The 17028-nt window shown below is 46.7% G+C and overlaps 2 protein-coding genes across 3 annotated transcripts in view; both read left to right on the forward strand.

Annotated features, from left to right (window-relative positions):
* Positions 1-744: 744 nt before the first annotated feature.
* On the forward strand, positions 745-12916 carry LOC143474594 (uncharacterized). The gene is made up of 13 exons (XM_076972096.1): positions 745-1408; positions 1491-1586; positions 2160-2393; positions 2490-2646; positions 3074-3130; positions 3236-3881; positions 4361-4493; positions 10205-10654; positions 10762-10857; positions 10993-11232; positions 11360-11513; positions 11625-11684; positions 11870-12916. The coding sequence occupies exons 1-13, from the start codon at positions 812-814 to the stop codon at positions 12400-12402; spliced, it is 3453 nt and encodes a 1150-aa protein (XP_076828211.1). The 5' UTR covers positions 745-811; the 3' UTR covers positions 12403-12916.
* A 3790-nt stretch (positions 12917-16706) lies between these two features.
* carmil3 (capping protein regulator and myosin 1 linker 3) overlaps positions 16707-17028 on the forward strand; it is a 53198-nt gene continuing 52876 nt past the window's right edge. For both annotated transcript variants that reach the window (XM_076972678.1, XM_076972679.1), the window contains exon 1: positions 16707-16900. In XM_076972678.1, coding sequence (XP_076828793.1) covers positions 16843-16900 — 58 coding nt within the window. In that variant the 5' untranslated portion in view covers positions 16707-16842. The remainder of the gene's footprint in view (positions 16901-17028) is intronic.

The following is a 17028-nucleotide window of genomic DNA, read 5'->3' on the forward strand; positions in this document are numbered from 1 at the left end:
AGAAATACTTATTTAACATATATAACATATGTAGAGCAACCCAACATCGCAATCATCAAAAAACTAGAGAGTAGCACAATATATTGGCCACGTCACTTCTAGAACTGGTGAACAGGAATGAACCAATCAAGAAGAAGAGTTGGCACCAACCAGGCACAGTGATTGGATGATTGGCTTAACACAAAAAACACTGAAAGAGCAGGTGGGCCAAAATTATGATTGGTGTTCATAGGAATTCACATGTTCCTCACTGCATTCAATACTGGTTCACATGGTCCTCACTGCATTCAATACCAATTCTGTTTTTGTGTTTAGAAAAATTATGTTACTATACACACAGTATATATATTGTTTTCACAGGTAGAGGAAGTTCCACAATTATTCAGACTGAAAAAAGTTCAAATAATCATGACCTTTTATATCACAAATGACATTGTGTTAAACGAATTTGCCTTATATAACCTAAAGGTTTCATGGCTTCTTATCGCGCCTGTCCATTAAAATAATCTTTACAAGGTAACCTGGGGTGATGTTATACAACCTCAAATAATCCTAAAAAAAGAATTACTGTGCAAATTAAATTCAGAAATAGTATCCCTGGAACACATTTTACTACGAACTACACCTTTTGAGGAAAACGCCACACCAATGTTGTTCCCCTCAGTGGGTGTCGATGCTGCCACCTGGCGGCGAGCTCTGGTATTTCTACCCCTCCGCTCCGGTAGGTGGCGGTAGTGCTCCGCCGTTCTAGCCGTGGCCACCACAAACAAACACCCCATCCGTCCATCTTCACTCCGTTTTCGAGGCGACGATGGCCGAGGGCGGCAGTTACGTCGACGCGGACAAGTTCAAATGTCCGATATGCCTGGACTTAATGCGGATGCCCGTCACCATCCCGTGCGGTCACAGCTACTGCATGACGTGCATCCGCACGTGCTGGAGCAAGGGCGAGGAGGGCGCTCGCGCCTGCCCGCAGTGCCGCCGCGCGTTCGACCGCGCGCCGGAGCTCGCGCAGAACTCCCTGCTGGCCGACGTCGTAGAGAAGCTCCGAGCGGAGCGGACGCGCGCGAGCTCGGTCGCGTGCGGCTCCTCTGCGGGCCCGCGCGACGTGCTCTGTGACGTGTGCATGGGCGGCGAGGTCCGGGCGGTCAAGTCGTGTCTCGTGTGCCTGGCGTCGTACTGCGGCGCGCACGTGCGGGCCCATTACGAGTGTCCCGTGTTCCAGAAGCACAAGCTGGTGCCGGCGCTCGCGCGCCTGCAGGACAAGGTGTGTCCGCGCCACAACAAGCTGCTGGAGTTCTACTGCCAGACCGACAAGCGATGCGTTTGCTACGTCTGCATGTTCAGCGAGCACAGAGGACACAACGTGGTGTCGGCTGAAGCCGAGAGGGCCACCAAGAAGATGCAGGTAAGCATGCAGAGAGCACGATTAACTCTAGTGATCACGTCTGTTTATGCGTCCTTCAATCTGCTGTCCGGTTTCCGTGCAGAAACAGCTCGCCGCTGTGCAGCAGAGTTCCCAGCAAAGGATCAAAAACAAGGAGAAAGAGCTGAAGGAGTTGAAGCAGACGGTGGTGAACTTCAAGGTGGGGGATAGATCTTGTGTTATTATGTGTGCATATTATATGTGCATGATCGTGAAAGGAGCCCAGGTGTTTAGTATTGGAATATTGAAATGACAAATCACATCACTCTTATGCCCTGGTCCTGTTGGTCCTGTTGTATCTCCAAGAATGAAGCAGTTCAGAAAAAAACTACATTAAATGTAAATGTGCCGTATTTTGTCAATTGTGATTTTTCACCCCAATTGAAATTTGTCCTCCGCTTTTAACCCATCTGTGCAGTCAGAACACACACACACACACTAGTAATTACTAGGGGGCTGTGGATCACACGTGCCCAGAGCGGTGGGCAGCCCTAGCCCGGCGCCCGGGGAGCAGTTGGGGTTAGGTGCCTTGCTCAAGGGCACCTCAGTCATGGCCTCAGGTCTGGGAATCGAACCCACGACCCTCCGGTCACAAGACCAGTTCCCTAACCACATGACCATGACTGCCCCGTACTACATTACAATTGTAATACTCTCATTCCCGTCCACAGTGCCGTTGTTGCTCTTTTGCTTTATAAACCGAGATTACTTTCGTTTGCTCCATTTCACAAAGCACCCCGTTAAAGCCGCTCTGAGCGAGAGCTGCGTCGTACGCGACTCCCTGATTAAAGCCGTCAAGCACTGGCAGACGGAGTTGGAGAGGCTGATCAGAGACGAGGAACGCAGCGCCGGACAGGCTGCAGATGCCGTCCTCGCCCAGCAGGGGGAGCAGCTCGCCCAGCTGCACAAGACGCACGCGGACCTCGTGCGTCTCTCCCAGTCGGACGATCACATCGGCTTCCTGCAGGTGACGCCTGCTTGACAAAACCACGTCCTGTGTGTCCGGTGCCAAAGGCTAGCTGCGGTTCGGTGTGTTTCTCTAAGCTTAGTTCTGTGTGTCTAGAGCTTTGAGGCGCTGTGTGGGGCGGGCCCTGGTTCCGGGCAGGAAGATCCAGCCTCTAGAATCGACTGCGGTGGATCAGCTGCTAAAGCAGTCATGGAGGTCCACAAACGCCTTGAAACGTTCTGTCACGTGGAGCTGAGCGCTTTCTCCAAAAGAGGTAAGTGACGGATATGATTCTTATCTCATTAGGTGGGCTGTTCATTGGGCATTAGACAGCAATAAATGTCCATCAGATAAATGTTTATATTCTATTATAATCTAAATAAACATTTACCTCATTTGTTGTTTGCATCTAACGCGCGATGGATAATGTGTGTAATGAGAATTAAGATGGTTTCATATTTACAAGTGCAATGGTGAAGTCTAAAAGTCTGGGTTTTATCGCAGACTGAGAAAGGATAGCTTATTAAAAAAATTATTATATTATTTTAAATAAAATTCTAAGCGTTTTCTGAAAATGAATAACACATTATTTCTGCTCTAACCAAAAAAAGATAAATCTCATATTTTCTAACTTTAGCTAAAAGACTCGTATACACTTACATGTGTGATTTTAATTGACTTATGTTGCTGTTTTCTCTTAGCAAAGGACATAGAGGAGCTTTTGTTTAAGCCAAAGACCAGAGCAGATTTCCTGCGATGTAAGTACATCTCTCTCACACGGTCCGTCTTTATTCTGTTCAAGACCTCGTGCTTCGCTGTATCGCGGTGAATCGAGGTACGGGACACCACCCTCTGTTTTTCAGACGCCTGTCCTCTGACGTTGGACCCCAACACGGTAAACTGCTGGTTGGAGCTGAACATGGAGAGGCGCGCGGTGACGCGCGAATCCTCATTCTGCTCGTTCTCCGACGCCCCGAAGGTCGGTCCCGCCCCCCGGCCGTACGCACCCCACCCGCGGCGCTTCGACTACCAGGGGCAGGTCCTGTGCAGGGAGCCCCTGTTCGGCCGGCGCTTCTACTGGGAGGTGGAGGGCGAGTGTCTCAGAGGCACCGTGGCCGTGTGCTACGGCCGAATCCCCAGGAAGGAGAACAGCTACCTGGACGACCTGACCAACAGCTCCATGGCCTGGTCCGCGGAGTGCCTGGGCCCCTTCCAGCCTTGCTACGTTCGGCACGCCGCGCAAGTTATCGAGAAGTTCGTAGACACGGGCTTCGCGTACGAGCTTGGAAAGGACGGGAAGAAGTTGCCCACCAAGTTGGCGGTCTTCCTGGACCACCCTGCCGGGCTGTTGTCTTTTTACCTGGTTAGTAGGCAGGAGAGCCTGGTGCACATGTACACCTTCCGCACCACCTTCACGGAGCCGCTGTACGTGGGTCTGAAGCCGGTGCCCGGGTGCACTCTCAGTCTGTGCAGCCTGGACCCACCCACCCCCTCCGGACCCCTTCAGTAGCGTCAGAAATCACAAAGTAGCGTCGGCCGTGAACGTGACTGAGTGCTCGTACACGTCTGGCGTAGGGTAAGATTATTCTAAAAACGTGAATGTATGATCGATTTAATTATTGATTGTGGATGAATGCCAAAATGATTCTTTTACATTTTGATCGTTCTTTCTGTTTTATGGTGCCGTTTTGTCTTCAATAAAGGGGATGACGTAAGGAGACTTGCACGGTCGCCCTCTGTTTGTATGAGGAATTGAACTGACCTTTCTGTTTACCGGTCGTCATCAATATACACTGGCTTCTCTTGACTCGATGTAATGTGGAACACAAATGCTTATTCCACCGGGTTGAGTACAATAACCAGAAAATGTTCACTGGTGAACCTAAAATGTTGCTTAGCTTTTGGTATTTAAAACTGCCCTGTCCTGCAGGCTATTAGTTCTACATCATTTAAGAGGATGTTTAATGTGCATCGTGTTTAGCCCACAGTGTAGCGACCTCGCTCGACTACAGTGAGACTGCCGTGTCTGGCAGTGTGAGAAAAAGCAGAGATGAAATGTGTCTAGCCACGCTGGTCAGCACACTCGAGAAACCAAGGGAAAAGGTCAAACCTGGTGCATCCGTGAGGTTCTCGAGGTCTTCCTCGACCAAAGGAGTTGGACGATTACATTGTCAACGCGGTGCTAGACTGTTTTGAGGTCGTGTTGAGCAAACACCGTCTCTTCATGTGCCCAGCGGGTCTTTCATCGACACCCACTTAACAGGCATTTGTGACAGGTTGTTAAAAACGTGCCCTTGTGCCAGCACCTTCTGGATCTGATCACAAACACACGCGCCAGTTGACCGTCTCGGGATCGGGCCCGATCATACAGCGTGTTCCACCGCTGGGCCCAGCACCCGCACGACTGAGCATGAAATGGCCAGACAGCTCGGAGACAGGTGCAATGTTGCCTCCAGGGACGTGACTTGGACTGCCGTGTCGATGGGTGGGGGCGACCGATGAGGGGTCCGACATCTTTAATGCCGGCATCCAGCCTGCTTTGGACGTGACGCATGGCGGCACTGGTGAATACGTTCTGCTCTGAGAACAAACGATGGGGTGAAGCTGATGGGGCCAACAGATGATCCCTCACAGATGTGGAGAAAGGCTGAAAAATAAAGGCCCTTCTGTCTGATAAAGAAGGACTCCGAAGCAGAAGAAAGAGCCGTCTCCCAGCCCTAATCATGAGTGTGACCCGATCCAAACTATTTGGCGGGCTTATAAAACTAGATTTGATGGTGTAATGACTTGAAGTAGCTGTTGCTTCAGACGCAGGGACTAGTAACAATAACTGTATTTGCTTCACACCACAAACTCGACCGTTTGGGAGTGTTGTGAGGCCTACAGAGAGATTCTCTCCTAGGAATTAATCCCAGGAGAGGTGATGGCAGTCCCCCGCGGAGACGAGTTGCTGTAACCTCGTGTCTTAGACACATCCAGGGAGGTTTGGAATGGAGAAAACCTGTGTGGCCAGAACTGTGCTGGAGCGGTTGTGGGAAGCGCTAGGCAACAGCCCCGCTCCATGTCAAAGCCCCGCGCGTAGCTGATGACGGCTCGGGTGAAAAGGCAGACATTCAAATACATGGCAACAAACAGGAAAATACAGTCCTGTGGACAGGGTATGCTCTCCAACCTCAAAATACCTCTCTATCTCCCTGGGCTGGAGTGAGTGTAGAAAATAAACTCTCTCGCTCTCTCTCTTTCTCTTGCTCTATCTCTCCTCTCAAACAGATAAAGTTCTCACTCCCTTCTTTACCCCAATAAAGATGAATGCAGATAAATAAAATGGACAATTTCTCCCTATATTATTTAATGTGCTCCTTCAGACTAAGGGACAAATAATCTTTCCCATTCGATTTAGCCTCTTAGTTTCTTCCTCCCAAATTATCACACTTCAACACCCAAAAAGGCTATCATACCTAAACAACAGCACATTACTGATATATTGTGAAAAATGTAACTTAATGTGCTATGATTATATTTAGTAACTTGATTTAACGCTAAATTAAAAGCAGATGTATGTTAAACACAAGAGACCCATCTGACTGAATCCAGCCAGCACAAAACAAAGCCTGGGAAGTTTAGTCACATTTTCATTTTAATCCACAACACCAAACACAATGTCCATCTTGCTAATTTACATGCAACACTGTTGTAAACATTTACAGCTTGGCTTTCCAATTCACCAGTCAATACCCTGAAAAGTGCTGACAGACCTACTGGGAAAACTAGATGAGAATATCTGCACATTCACAGTGTCTCCTACACTTGCCGACTTCAGATGGTCTTCTGCGGCAGTGAGCAGGAAGCAGCCGTTCCTTAGAGGACAAGGGTCTGTCCATGACGGCCGTGGATGGCAACAAAATGGCTCCAGAACTCTACCTAAGGCACACGGCTCGTCTGCCGAGCTCTCTCTTTGAAATCCAACTCCCAGGAAGCCCTGCTGAGTCCCAGAAGAGCCCCGTAAGAGCCGAGGTCAATCATCTGTTCCTACCAAGCGGCTGGGACAGTTTCTCACTTCTGGAGGAAACGCAGAAAAGAAACAAAATGACACAGTGTAAGTTAAAGGTGGTGGAGACGTTTGGATACTGGAGCCAAATGTTAGAGATGGTCTGCTCATTTTCCGATGGAAGAGATATGGTTTTATATGAAAACACCTCATACATGCATGTGAGTCACTGATACATGAGTTTAGCAGGCATGGAAGTGTGTTTGTCAAGTCAGTAAAAGCATTCATTCAAAAACAATTTATAAATAAATTATTTATAATTAGTCAGTGACAAACAGTCCATGTGACTGATTACATACTGTTTCCAGGGTAATTGGTGGTAATTTAATTAAACGCTTGAGCCGTATTTACTCATCGGTCCTTCATTCTCCCATTCTCACGACCTTTTAAAGGATTCAGTGACGCGTAATATAACGGACATGAAGTATCTCCTCATTAATATCTGGCCTGTCTCACTTGCACAGAATTTGAAGTGTACACCCAAACCAAAGTTCCCATGGCGTTTTAATTCAACTACTGAAGGATCATACATTAGAAAAGGGGGTATCACTACTATAAATGAATGACTCCAAAAACTTCCGTTACCTCACAGTTGGACAGTGGGAACGTGGTATTAACAGAAGAAGTAATATCATACAGGAAACGACACAGAACTAATATAGATAATAAACGGGTCAAAGAAGAAGACGATTGACAACCTCACAGCTGAAATTCAGAATGAATTTTAGTCAAATAAAATGGAAGACCGTGAGATTCTAAATGAAAACACAATTTTGATACAGTAATTGGGTGGGCATGAAAATGTCAAATAGAACAATAAAAATGCAAAATGTCTAGCAAATCTTATTAAACGCAATAAAAAAATCTAAGATTCTCAGCAGGGAAAAAATAAATCATACAGACACCAGAAGAGATGAATAATGTTTTCACAACATTCTTTAAGGACTTTTACTCATCTGGACATGAACCAGTAAAAGAAGATATTTTTCTCAAAAAGAGCGTGCCAAACCTAACAGAAAGACAAAAACAAACACAAACATGCTGCTAGGAAGATGTTTAAGAATGAAGCATCAGGCCTGATGATACCCTGCTGAGGTGTAAAATCATTCCTGGCTAATACTAGCCACAATCTTTGTTAGGATGAAACATGAATTTACCCTGTGAAATGAATACAGATCTCAATCCATCTTGGACTCAATAAGCACTGTCCCCTCCAGTTATAGACCACTATCACTTAACAATGTAGACACAGCAATAAATAACAGGATTAGCCACTAGATTAGAACACACTGTATCATCACTACAACACCCTGGTCAAAGGGGCGTCATCAAAGGGACACATGACCACGAACACACACCTTTTCCCCACCCGCGTTCTTAGGCTCCAGAGAGTCTTTCTGGTAAACGTTTAGATGGTACGAAGGATCAGGTGAAAGGCGGCTGTGCTTACGATCCACTACATGGTCACCTTCCTCGAGTACAGCGGTTGTCCTTATCTATAGAGTCCCAGCTTTACCAATCTCCACTCTGTGAGGGGGCAGGTGGTACACACAGCCTGCCTTTAGGGCTGTCTGGAGTACAACGGCTTTATCAGTCCACACCGACATACTGATAAAGGAGACGCTCACAATGCTTTGGCATACTGGAACTGTTAGAACTAGAACTGGAGCTCCTGCACCCTCTGTACACCTGCAGTCTGGTCCCTTCAGTGTGTGTGTGTGTGTGTGTGTGTGTGTGTGTGTGTGTGTGTGAGAGAGAGAGAGAGAGAGAGAGAGAGAGAGAGAGAGAGAGAGAGCGAAAGTGTATGTTTTTATTACTCTCAATTCATCATCACTTTACATGTGGAAAAATACGTGTGATGTCCTGAATTTGAAATATCCACAATCCTTAAAAGAAAACAAAGTACGTAACTTCAAAGTACGTAACTTCAAAATCATATTTTTTTAATATTAGGCCTTTGTGGGGTTTTTTTTGCATTTACCATAATGTGACCAGCAGATGTCGCCATCTCAAAACTTTCCACCGTTTTCAAGAGGAGGTTCTATGTAGATCAGAATGAACGATGGCAAATATCGATAATGTAAAAGCGATTCTCAGTTTTCCTTTTAATTAAAATACATAAATCTAATTTGTGATGTTAGAAGATAAAATCATCACAAATATATTATCTTACATAATTATGAAGTTTGATTCCACGCTGTCTGATAAAGGCAGCTCTATTTTTTGTTATCACACTGAACCTCACAGAGACCTTTTCAGAAAGAAATCTGATGGGGAAAATATGGTAAGCTACTGAAGTTATTTTTAGCGTGAGTTAATAGGCTGGAGACACAGCATAAGCCTTAAAGGATCACAAAGTGACTGGTGAGAACTTATATTGCTACGATATTGTATATTTTTGCAATATTCATTACAGCACTGAAAAAGTCCATCAGAGCGTTTTATTGGTCGTTTACCCCAGAACACCCAGCAAGGCTGTTTAGTGCTATAACAGGTGCAGTACTGAAATGCAGTAAAGTAAATGTATTTGCAGCATATATACTGTCCAGAGGGGCCAGAAATGATTACAGAGATCCTCCCCCTTGAGAACAGGGTTCACAGGATACGTACACAATAATTTACAATATTATTATTTATTCACAATAATGGTGTCACGTATACACACGTCATGGCACGGCAGTGGCTGCAGTGATACAGACAGTGATGTTCTAGCTTCTTGAGACGCACAGAGGTTCTTCTTTTTGGAGAACCTCACCAAAACCTGACTAGGCTTATGCTGTGTGTGTGTGTGTGTGTGTGTGTGTGTGTGTGTGTGTGTGTATGTGTGTGGGCTACAACAGGACAGGCAGGGCCTGATCTCCATCAGCTACAACAGGGCAGGGTCGGTTCTCCAGTCAGATACAAAAAGATTGATTTCATTGGGCTACTACTGCACTGGTAGAAATAATTTCAAGGTAAAAGAAATGTCATTAAGTGATTCCATGATTAACTTCAATACATGTGATTTAACCAGATAAACCCAGATAAAACCAGTTGGGATTATCCAGAGCTCAGTAGTCTTACCTTCTTTGGGAAGGCAAAGCTATTTGCAAAACAGTTCTGACTGTTTTGACATGTGGTGAAAAGTATGATCAATAGTTTCATTTTCGTGAAATGTGAGTACCAATCTATGATGTTTTATATGATTAGACTCTAGACCTGAAGCATCGGTCTTGTTCAGGCTCATAGAGAAGAAAACCAGCTGTACTGTTTTATGTCGCTATAACAACACTGCTAAATTTGGTATTGAAATGATCCATCAGAAATAAGCAGACTTTACACTTTGAACATTGAATTCTTACATTGAATCGAATATTCATAAATAAGTGGTATTACACTTACAATATGTGTTATTAAACTTACAATATGTGTGTGCACTTCTTGGACAGTCTGTGGAAATGTTTTCGTAGGTATATGACCTTCATAATTTCTTCATGACAGATATATCAGTAATTAGCAGTAGTAAATACAGTGATTGCCTACATTTTAGTTAATGTAGCTTATCTGAATATACAGCACATCGTGCTTCCCTGCAGTATGTTGGTGTCAGACAAAGTGCTAAATGTGAACAGGAAGGTTTCACGTTGCTGTCGCACTCACAAAATGTCTTTTAACTAGAATTGTTTTCAGAGGGCTAAGGACAGAAAACTTGAAGAGCACGAATATTAGAAGGCACACTGTTAAATAAAGCTTGAGGATTGTGGTTTGTCCTAGAGTTTAAGTACATAGTAGTTCTGTGAGTCAGAGTTTCGCAGGCCCCAGTCCAACACCACGCCCTCACCAGGAGAAACACCCTCACCAGGAGACAACATCCCGGCAGTGCCAACAGCACACTTCTGTAGAAACGAAACTAACCAGATACGTCTCGGCACCACCCGTGTCTCCGATGTCCAGCAGCACAGCCGCGTCCTCGGACCACCGCCCCACGGTGTGTGTGGTCAGGAAGCGTGGGGCGGAGCGGTCCTGTGCGGAGTGTGTGGATTCGCACTGCGAGACCCATCTAGACCTTCACACGCAGAAGAAGCTCAGGTCGGTGGGGACGGCCGAACGGCGGGAGACGATCTGCACGGACCATGACAAACCGCTGATGATTTACTGCCGCACGGACCAGCGGTGTATCTGTCAGCTGTGCCTCGCTGATAAACACAAGGGCCACGAGGTCAGCGCCGTCAAGAAGGAAGTCCTGGAGAAAAAAGTATGAATTTGTTGTTTCATTTTCGTAATTTTGTTCTGTGGGGACAACGAATCTAAATCTAGATGTTGCATCTTTTGTTTTTCTGTTGTTTTTTTTTTTCCTTTCAGATTAAACTGGTGACAATGCACAAGAAGATAGTTGAGAGAATTCAGATATGGAAGGAGAAGGTGGAAGAGGTGGAAGGAGCCATCGCGCTCTTCAAGGTGTCGTGATATCTGTCCACACAGTCTTACGTTTGTTTCTTGTGAAGTACATTGTGAAGTGGTGAGTTTGTGTGACATGACCGAAATGAAGAGGGTCTGATTCAAGCGACTCTCGTATGTGCGGTGTCTGATAAGACCTCAACAGAGGAGGTGTTGGAGAAGAGTGAGAGGTTTAGTGAGCTGATCCACGCCATGGAGGAGAGGAAGCGGGTCGTGGAGGAGCTGATCCGTGAGAAGGAGGAGGCGGTGGTGAAGCAGGCTGAGGATCTCCTCGAGAGGGCACGACAGGAGATCCAAGATCTAATGAGGGGAGCAGTTGAACTAGAGAACCTGGAGGCTCTCTCTTACATGGACGACGGTGTCCATTTTCTAAATGTAAGCAAAAGAAAACACACGCTTGGAATGTTCTCAAGAACATCATGTGTAGCACCTTCACATTATATGCAAAGGTAGTTCAGTCAAGACTCTTCACACAACTCAGATGTGTCTGTTGTCGTGGCAGAGTTCGGTCTCCCAGCTTACCAAAGATTTCCAGACCCCAGCTCTGGTGGTGCACCCATACTCATCATTTCAGCTGGTCTCCGACGCCGTTTCAGACCTCGTTTGGACGCTGGACATAACGTGCCAGTGGAAGCTCATCACGATCTCTGACAGAGGTAAGCTCTTCTCGAGGTGATGCTCTAACCATTTCGATCGTTTCTCGTTCAAAACTGTGATATTTGTGTATGCAAATATCAGTTCACAAAATCCAACTGCTGTTTTCCAAGTGAAAAGCGTCGGTATTGTGTCTTCGCCATTGCCCACGACGAGCGAGGAGTTCTTAAGATGTGAGTCTCTCACACGCTTTCTCCTTCCCTTAAGCCACATTCCTCCTTGGTAGAAAGTACGTTTTGTTTACAGTGTTTGCCGGCTCCTTTGCGCTAAAACCAAACACGGCCGCAATTAATTCGAGCCTCACAGCAAAAACCGAAGTCTCCGCTCACCAACCCCGTGTCCAAAACTTCCACCGCAGACGCGTCGAAGCTGACCATCGACCCAAACACGGTGCACGACCTGCTGTGCCTGAGTAAGGGGGCGGAGCTGATGGCTATGCGTGAGCGACAGAACCACCCCGTCCACGCACAGCGGTTCGAGAGGAGGCAACAGGCCTTGTGCACCCAGCCCCTGCGAGGAGCCCCGTGCTACTGGGAGGTGGAGTGTGGACGTGGGGGTTCCTGGGTGAGCATCGCCGTCTCCTACGAAGGGATCGCTTGCAGCGGAAGAAAGGCGGCCCTGTTCGGGAGGTGCCCCAGATCGTGGGCTTTGCGTAAACACGGACCCTGCAGCTACGAGTTCTGGCATAATGATAAGGCCTCAAGCATCGCCAGCTCCATCCAGTGCTACCGGGTCGGGGTGTATCTGGACCATGGAGCTGGAGTTCTGGCCTTCTACAACGTCACAGACAATATGAGCCTCATACACAAAGTCCAGACCACGTTTACGGAGCCCGTCTACGCCGGGTTCGGACTCGTAGGGATTGGATCTAACGTCAAACTATGTTTTTGATTCAGATTGCAAAGAGGAGACTCCAACTGGGAGAAAATGGGGTGTCCTTACACCAAAAATAAAGTAACAAACACGGTATTATTGACATACAGTGATATAGAATATGACCATGCATTGGTTGTGCAGTATTGGTGGACTCCTTGTTATTATGGTATATATCTAACAGCATTACTCTACTGTCATATGATGTGATGTATTGACGCTGTTGAGATGGTTTACCTAACCATTTATATAACAACTCATATGATATGATGTATGATGCCATTATTATTATAACAGCACAGCATCGTGACTCAGGGTTGCAGTGATGTTCTATTTCTTATAATTCTTCATTTATTGTGTCTTTATTTTCATCTTTTAGCTTAATACTTTCTATATTTAATTAACTGTATTTCATCTTTTAATCTTTTAATTCTTTTAATAATTCACTATTCAATTTGCGTTCTAATTAAATCAACTATTATCAATCTTACTTGAATAAAAACATTTTTTAAATATTCATTCATTTATTCATGCAAAATCTTCCCGAAGGTGATGGATCTTAGGATGTAATAAGCTTTATTGTTCTTCTATATCTATGTAACACACTGTGTTAAACATGCAGCCCAAATAAACGTTTCTCGCCTCACCTTGGCTGAAACAGTACGATGTTATTCTTTATTTCCTATTGGTCTTCTAGAAAAACCTTTTCTGTGGCTTTGTCTGCATCGCACACGACATTGACCTTCTTTGGGTACCATTATATCGACTGTCATACGATAACATCAAGCAAAACAAATAAAATTAATTATTAGCAGGCATGCAGGGACAGTGTATTGATCGTCATTAGCCCAGGGAATTAAGCATTAGTGTATTTATAATGGAGGAATTGTTCTGTATCAGTGTCTAAAATAATAAAGAAGATTCTCCAACATTCTCCTAACTGCACAGGAAACGTTACAAAATGAGGCAGATTTTACACAAAGAGCCAAAGTGCTGTGATTGTTTTCAAAGCTAAAAACTGAATCAGCACAGGCAAATTTCACAAATAGATCTGTTGTATTTTTATTTACGTTTGGAGATGTATGAAATGACAGTGTGTATGGAGGATTGTGGCTGGATTGTGAGCTCTGATTAAATAATCTGTTAACTGGGGTGTTAACGCCAAGTAAATAGCACATCTCTGAGTCAGTGTCTAAAACAGGTCTCAGTTGGACTCCACACCCTCTCAAAGAAGTGTGAGTGTATACACACACATATACAGTGACAATCAAACAGAGAAACGACACCGACCCAATTTGATAAACCGACCCAGTTTGGTACCACCCGTCTCTCTGATGTCCGGCAGCACGGCCGAAGCCCCAGCCGGGTCCTCGGACCACCTGTGTGAGGTGTGTGTGGTCAGGAACCGTGGAGCGCAGCGGTCCCGTGCGGAGTGTGTGGATTCATCTAGACCCGCACATGCAGAAAAAGCGCAGGTCGGTGACGGCGGGAGACGATCTGGACGGACCGTGACGAACCGCTGAAGATTTACTGGCGCACGGAGCAGCGGTGTGTCTGTCAGCTGTGCCTCGCTGATAAACACGAAGGCCACGAGGTCAGCGCCGTCGCGAGAGCCGTGGCAGCAGCGCGAGCTTGTCTGATAACCAGCGTCACGGGGCTGAACTGAGACTGGACCGCAAACGCGTGCCCAATTCTTATTTATTTACCTGCGTTTTCAGATCAGGTCCGGGGCAGGACAGCAGGGCGGTACTGACCGCGTTACGACCGGAGAACGGGAGATGCAGGAGCTCCAGACTGCACGTGTCGACGGGGCAGGAAGTGGGGGTGACTTCTCCTCCCCCGTTTCCTGTTTTGCTGCCATTGGCCACTTGCCTTTTTCAAAAAGGAGAGTGAGCTGATCCACGCCGTGGAGGAGAGGAGGTGGAGCGTGGAGGAGCTGATCCGTGAGAAGGAGGAGGCTGTGGTGAAGCAGGTTGAGGATCTGCTCGAGAGGGCACGACAGGAGATCAAAGATATAACGAGGGGAGCTGTTGAACTGGAGAACCTGGATGTTCTCTCTCACATGGACGATGACATCAGGTTTGTTCAGTAAAGGCACGTGAAGATGAGGATGAATGGGAGACAGACCACCACACGCTCGAGCGTTTTGAAGAACACAGACGGAAAATGGAAGAGTGAACCTGAGGACAGGCAGCAAGCCCCACACAGACATGAAGCCCCACACAGACACAGAGCCCCACACAGACACGATGCCTCACACAGACAGCAGAGCCCCACACAGACACAAAGCCTTACACAGACATGAGGCCCCACATAGACACAGAGCCCCACACAGACACGATGCCTCACACAGACACAGAGCACCACACAGACACAGAGCCCCACACAGACAGCAGAGCCCCACACAGACACAGAGCCTTACACAGACATGAGGCCCCACATAGACACAGAGCCCCACACAGACACAGACACAGAGCCCCACACAGACACAGGGCCCCACACAGACACAGACACAGAGCCCCACACAGACACAGACACAGGGCCCCACACAGACACAGAGCCTCACACAGACAGCAGAGCCCCACACAGACACAGAGCCTTACACAGACATGAGGCCCCACATAGACACAGAGCCCCACACAGACACAGAGCCCCACACAGACACAGGGCCCCACACAGACACAGAGCCTCACACAGACACAGAGCCCCACACAGACACAGAGCCTCACACAGACACGGAGCCCCACACAGACACGGAGCCCCACACAGACACAGAGCCCCACACAGACACGAGGCCCCACACAGACACGGAGCCCCACACAGATAGGGGTCTTGGATGTAGAGTGAATGCCCCATGTATATATTAGGTACATTTCCAAGGTTTTGATGTAAAGTTCGGTTGTACAACTACATATTTCACTTATATGCCACCTTTCAGATACCTAGCTTGTATCTGAGATGTACATGCATTGGGATATGTTTCTTATTCTGTGAAGTTTTAATTAATTGCATTTCAAAACAAATTTGTGCATCAGTTTGTCAAAGATGTTTTTGGGGAGGTTAACAGTCATCGCACACTTTTATCATCCAAGTGCCTAATATATGGTGTATCGCCATGGTGTAATTCTAGCACACTAACAACAGAGGGCACAATGGGTTTTGAGTTCGTATGCGCGTGTGGCGTTTACTCTATATAAAGCTCACGAGATGAGAGCAATCTATCTACATTTGTATCATGAGACTGCATTTCGTGAATATTTTGCATATTACTGAACCTTTTACCAAATTATTGTTATCTTTTTGCTTCTAGCTTCCCAGGTGTTATTCAACATATAAATACCCTCATCTACAGATGAACCTGTAACTGCGCGTGCACACGGAAGCCTGTGTCGTGCGTTGTAAAGCGCGTGGAGTAGAACCCGGTTTCGAGATCCTAACGAATCTCGCAGTCACTGATGCATTTGCACGTTTGCAAAGCGCTGTGCTCTCATTCGTCGTCCAGAGCCTCCCCCCGCACTGAGATCCCCACTGGGAACACTCTATACTGGAGTGACATGTTTGAGAAACACACACACAAAGGTCTCTCTTCTCACAATTAACACACACACACACACACACACACACACACACACACACACACACACACACACACACACACACACACGCACTTTATTCCGAGTGGCTATCGAGGCCCTAGAACCCTGGTGTGAGGAACAGTTCTAATGCCAGCAGAGCGCGTACCCCTCTTCCATGCACGCGCTTAAACACTTAATTCATTCCTAGGAGTGGAACGAAGACGCGCGTACGCGCACACGCGCGCGCACGCTGCATAATGGAGCAAACGGAGTGAAAGAAGGAAAAATCTTCAGGAGATTATGAACAACCGAGAGGGTCTTGGGTGCTCACTCACACTCATACGATTACATTCCTTCACAATTCCTATAAGACTACACCGCCCGTTTAGTACGATGCTATGAACTTTCCATTGATTTTATATCACTCGTTTGAGGATCGCATTTGACGTATTTACAAACTTTGATGCTTTTATTTAATTTATTAGATACGACATAAGCAATCCTCTTTCCTTTATCCACTTGCTATAGAATTAAAGGAAAAGTATTACCACGATTGACGTCAGAATGTCTAACAAAACATATTTCGTTTACATAATTATTTGTAAGGTCCTGATAATGTTTTATATGGACATAAAAGTCATTATCTGGCCGCATTAACAGCCCGCACCGTTCAGCAGTGAGCGCACACGCGAACGCACTTTCCTCCGAACTCCAGCCCTGCGCGCTCTCGCTCCCTCGCGCGAGCGCGCTCTCTTTGATATGATGTGTTTATAAGCGGCGGAGTCGCAGGCTGCGCCGCCGGATCGTCCGGGCACCAACCGCTCCCGTGTGGTCGGAGGAAGGGCAAACGGGCGGACGCGGGACCTCCCGAGTGCGCGCAGCCATGGAGCCCAAAGACACCGTCGCAGCAGGTTTTCTGAGCGTCAGCCGGGAAATGACAGGTGACGATTTATCAGATCTGGTTCTTATCAAGATGCGGGCATCGGATGGTGTGGATAATTCATGAAACACTTCGATATATTTTATATGTTGTGCTTTAGCCTGCAGTTTTAGGCTGTCTTTGATGCTG

The sequence above is a fragment of the Brachyhypopomus gauderio genome, chromosome 14, assembly GCF_052324685.1.
Source record: "Brachyhypopomus gauderio isolate BG-103 chromosome 14, BGAUD_0.2, whole genome shotgun sequence".
In the NCBI taxonomy this organism is placed as follows: Eukaryota; Metazoa; Chordata; class Actinopteri; order Gymnotiformes; family Hypopomidae; genus Brachyhypopomus; species Brachyhypopomus gauderio.

Bases quoted from the DNA above. Each gene is read 5' to 3' on its own strand.
- LOC143474594 (XM_076972096.1), top strand. From the start codon at position 812: ATGGCCGAGGGCGGCAGTTACGTCGACGCGGACAAGTTCAAATGTCCG. The intron at 10,858-10,992 runs GTGTCGTGATAT...GTGTCTGATAAG, and splicing joins GAGCCATCGCGCTCTTCAAG to ACCTCAACAGAGGAGGTGTT. The intron at 11,685-11,869 runs GTGAGTCTCTCA...CTTCCACCGCAG, and splicing joins GAGCGAGGAGTTCTTAAGAT to ACGCGTCGAAGCTGACCATC.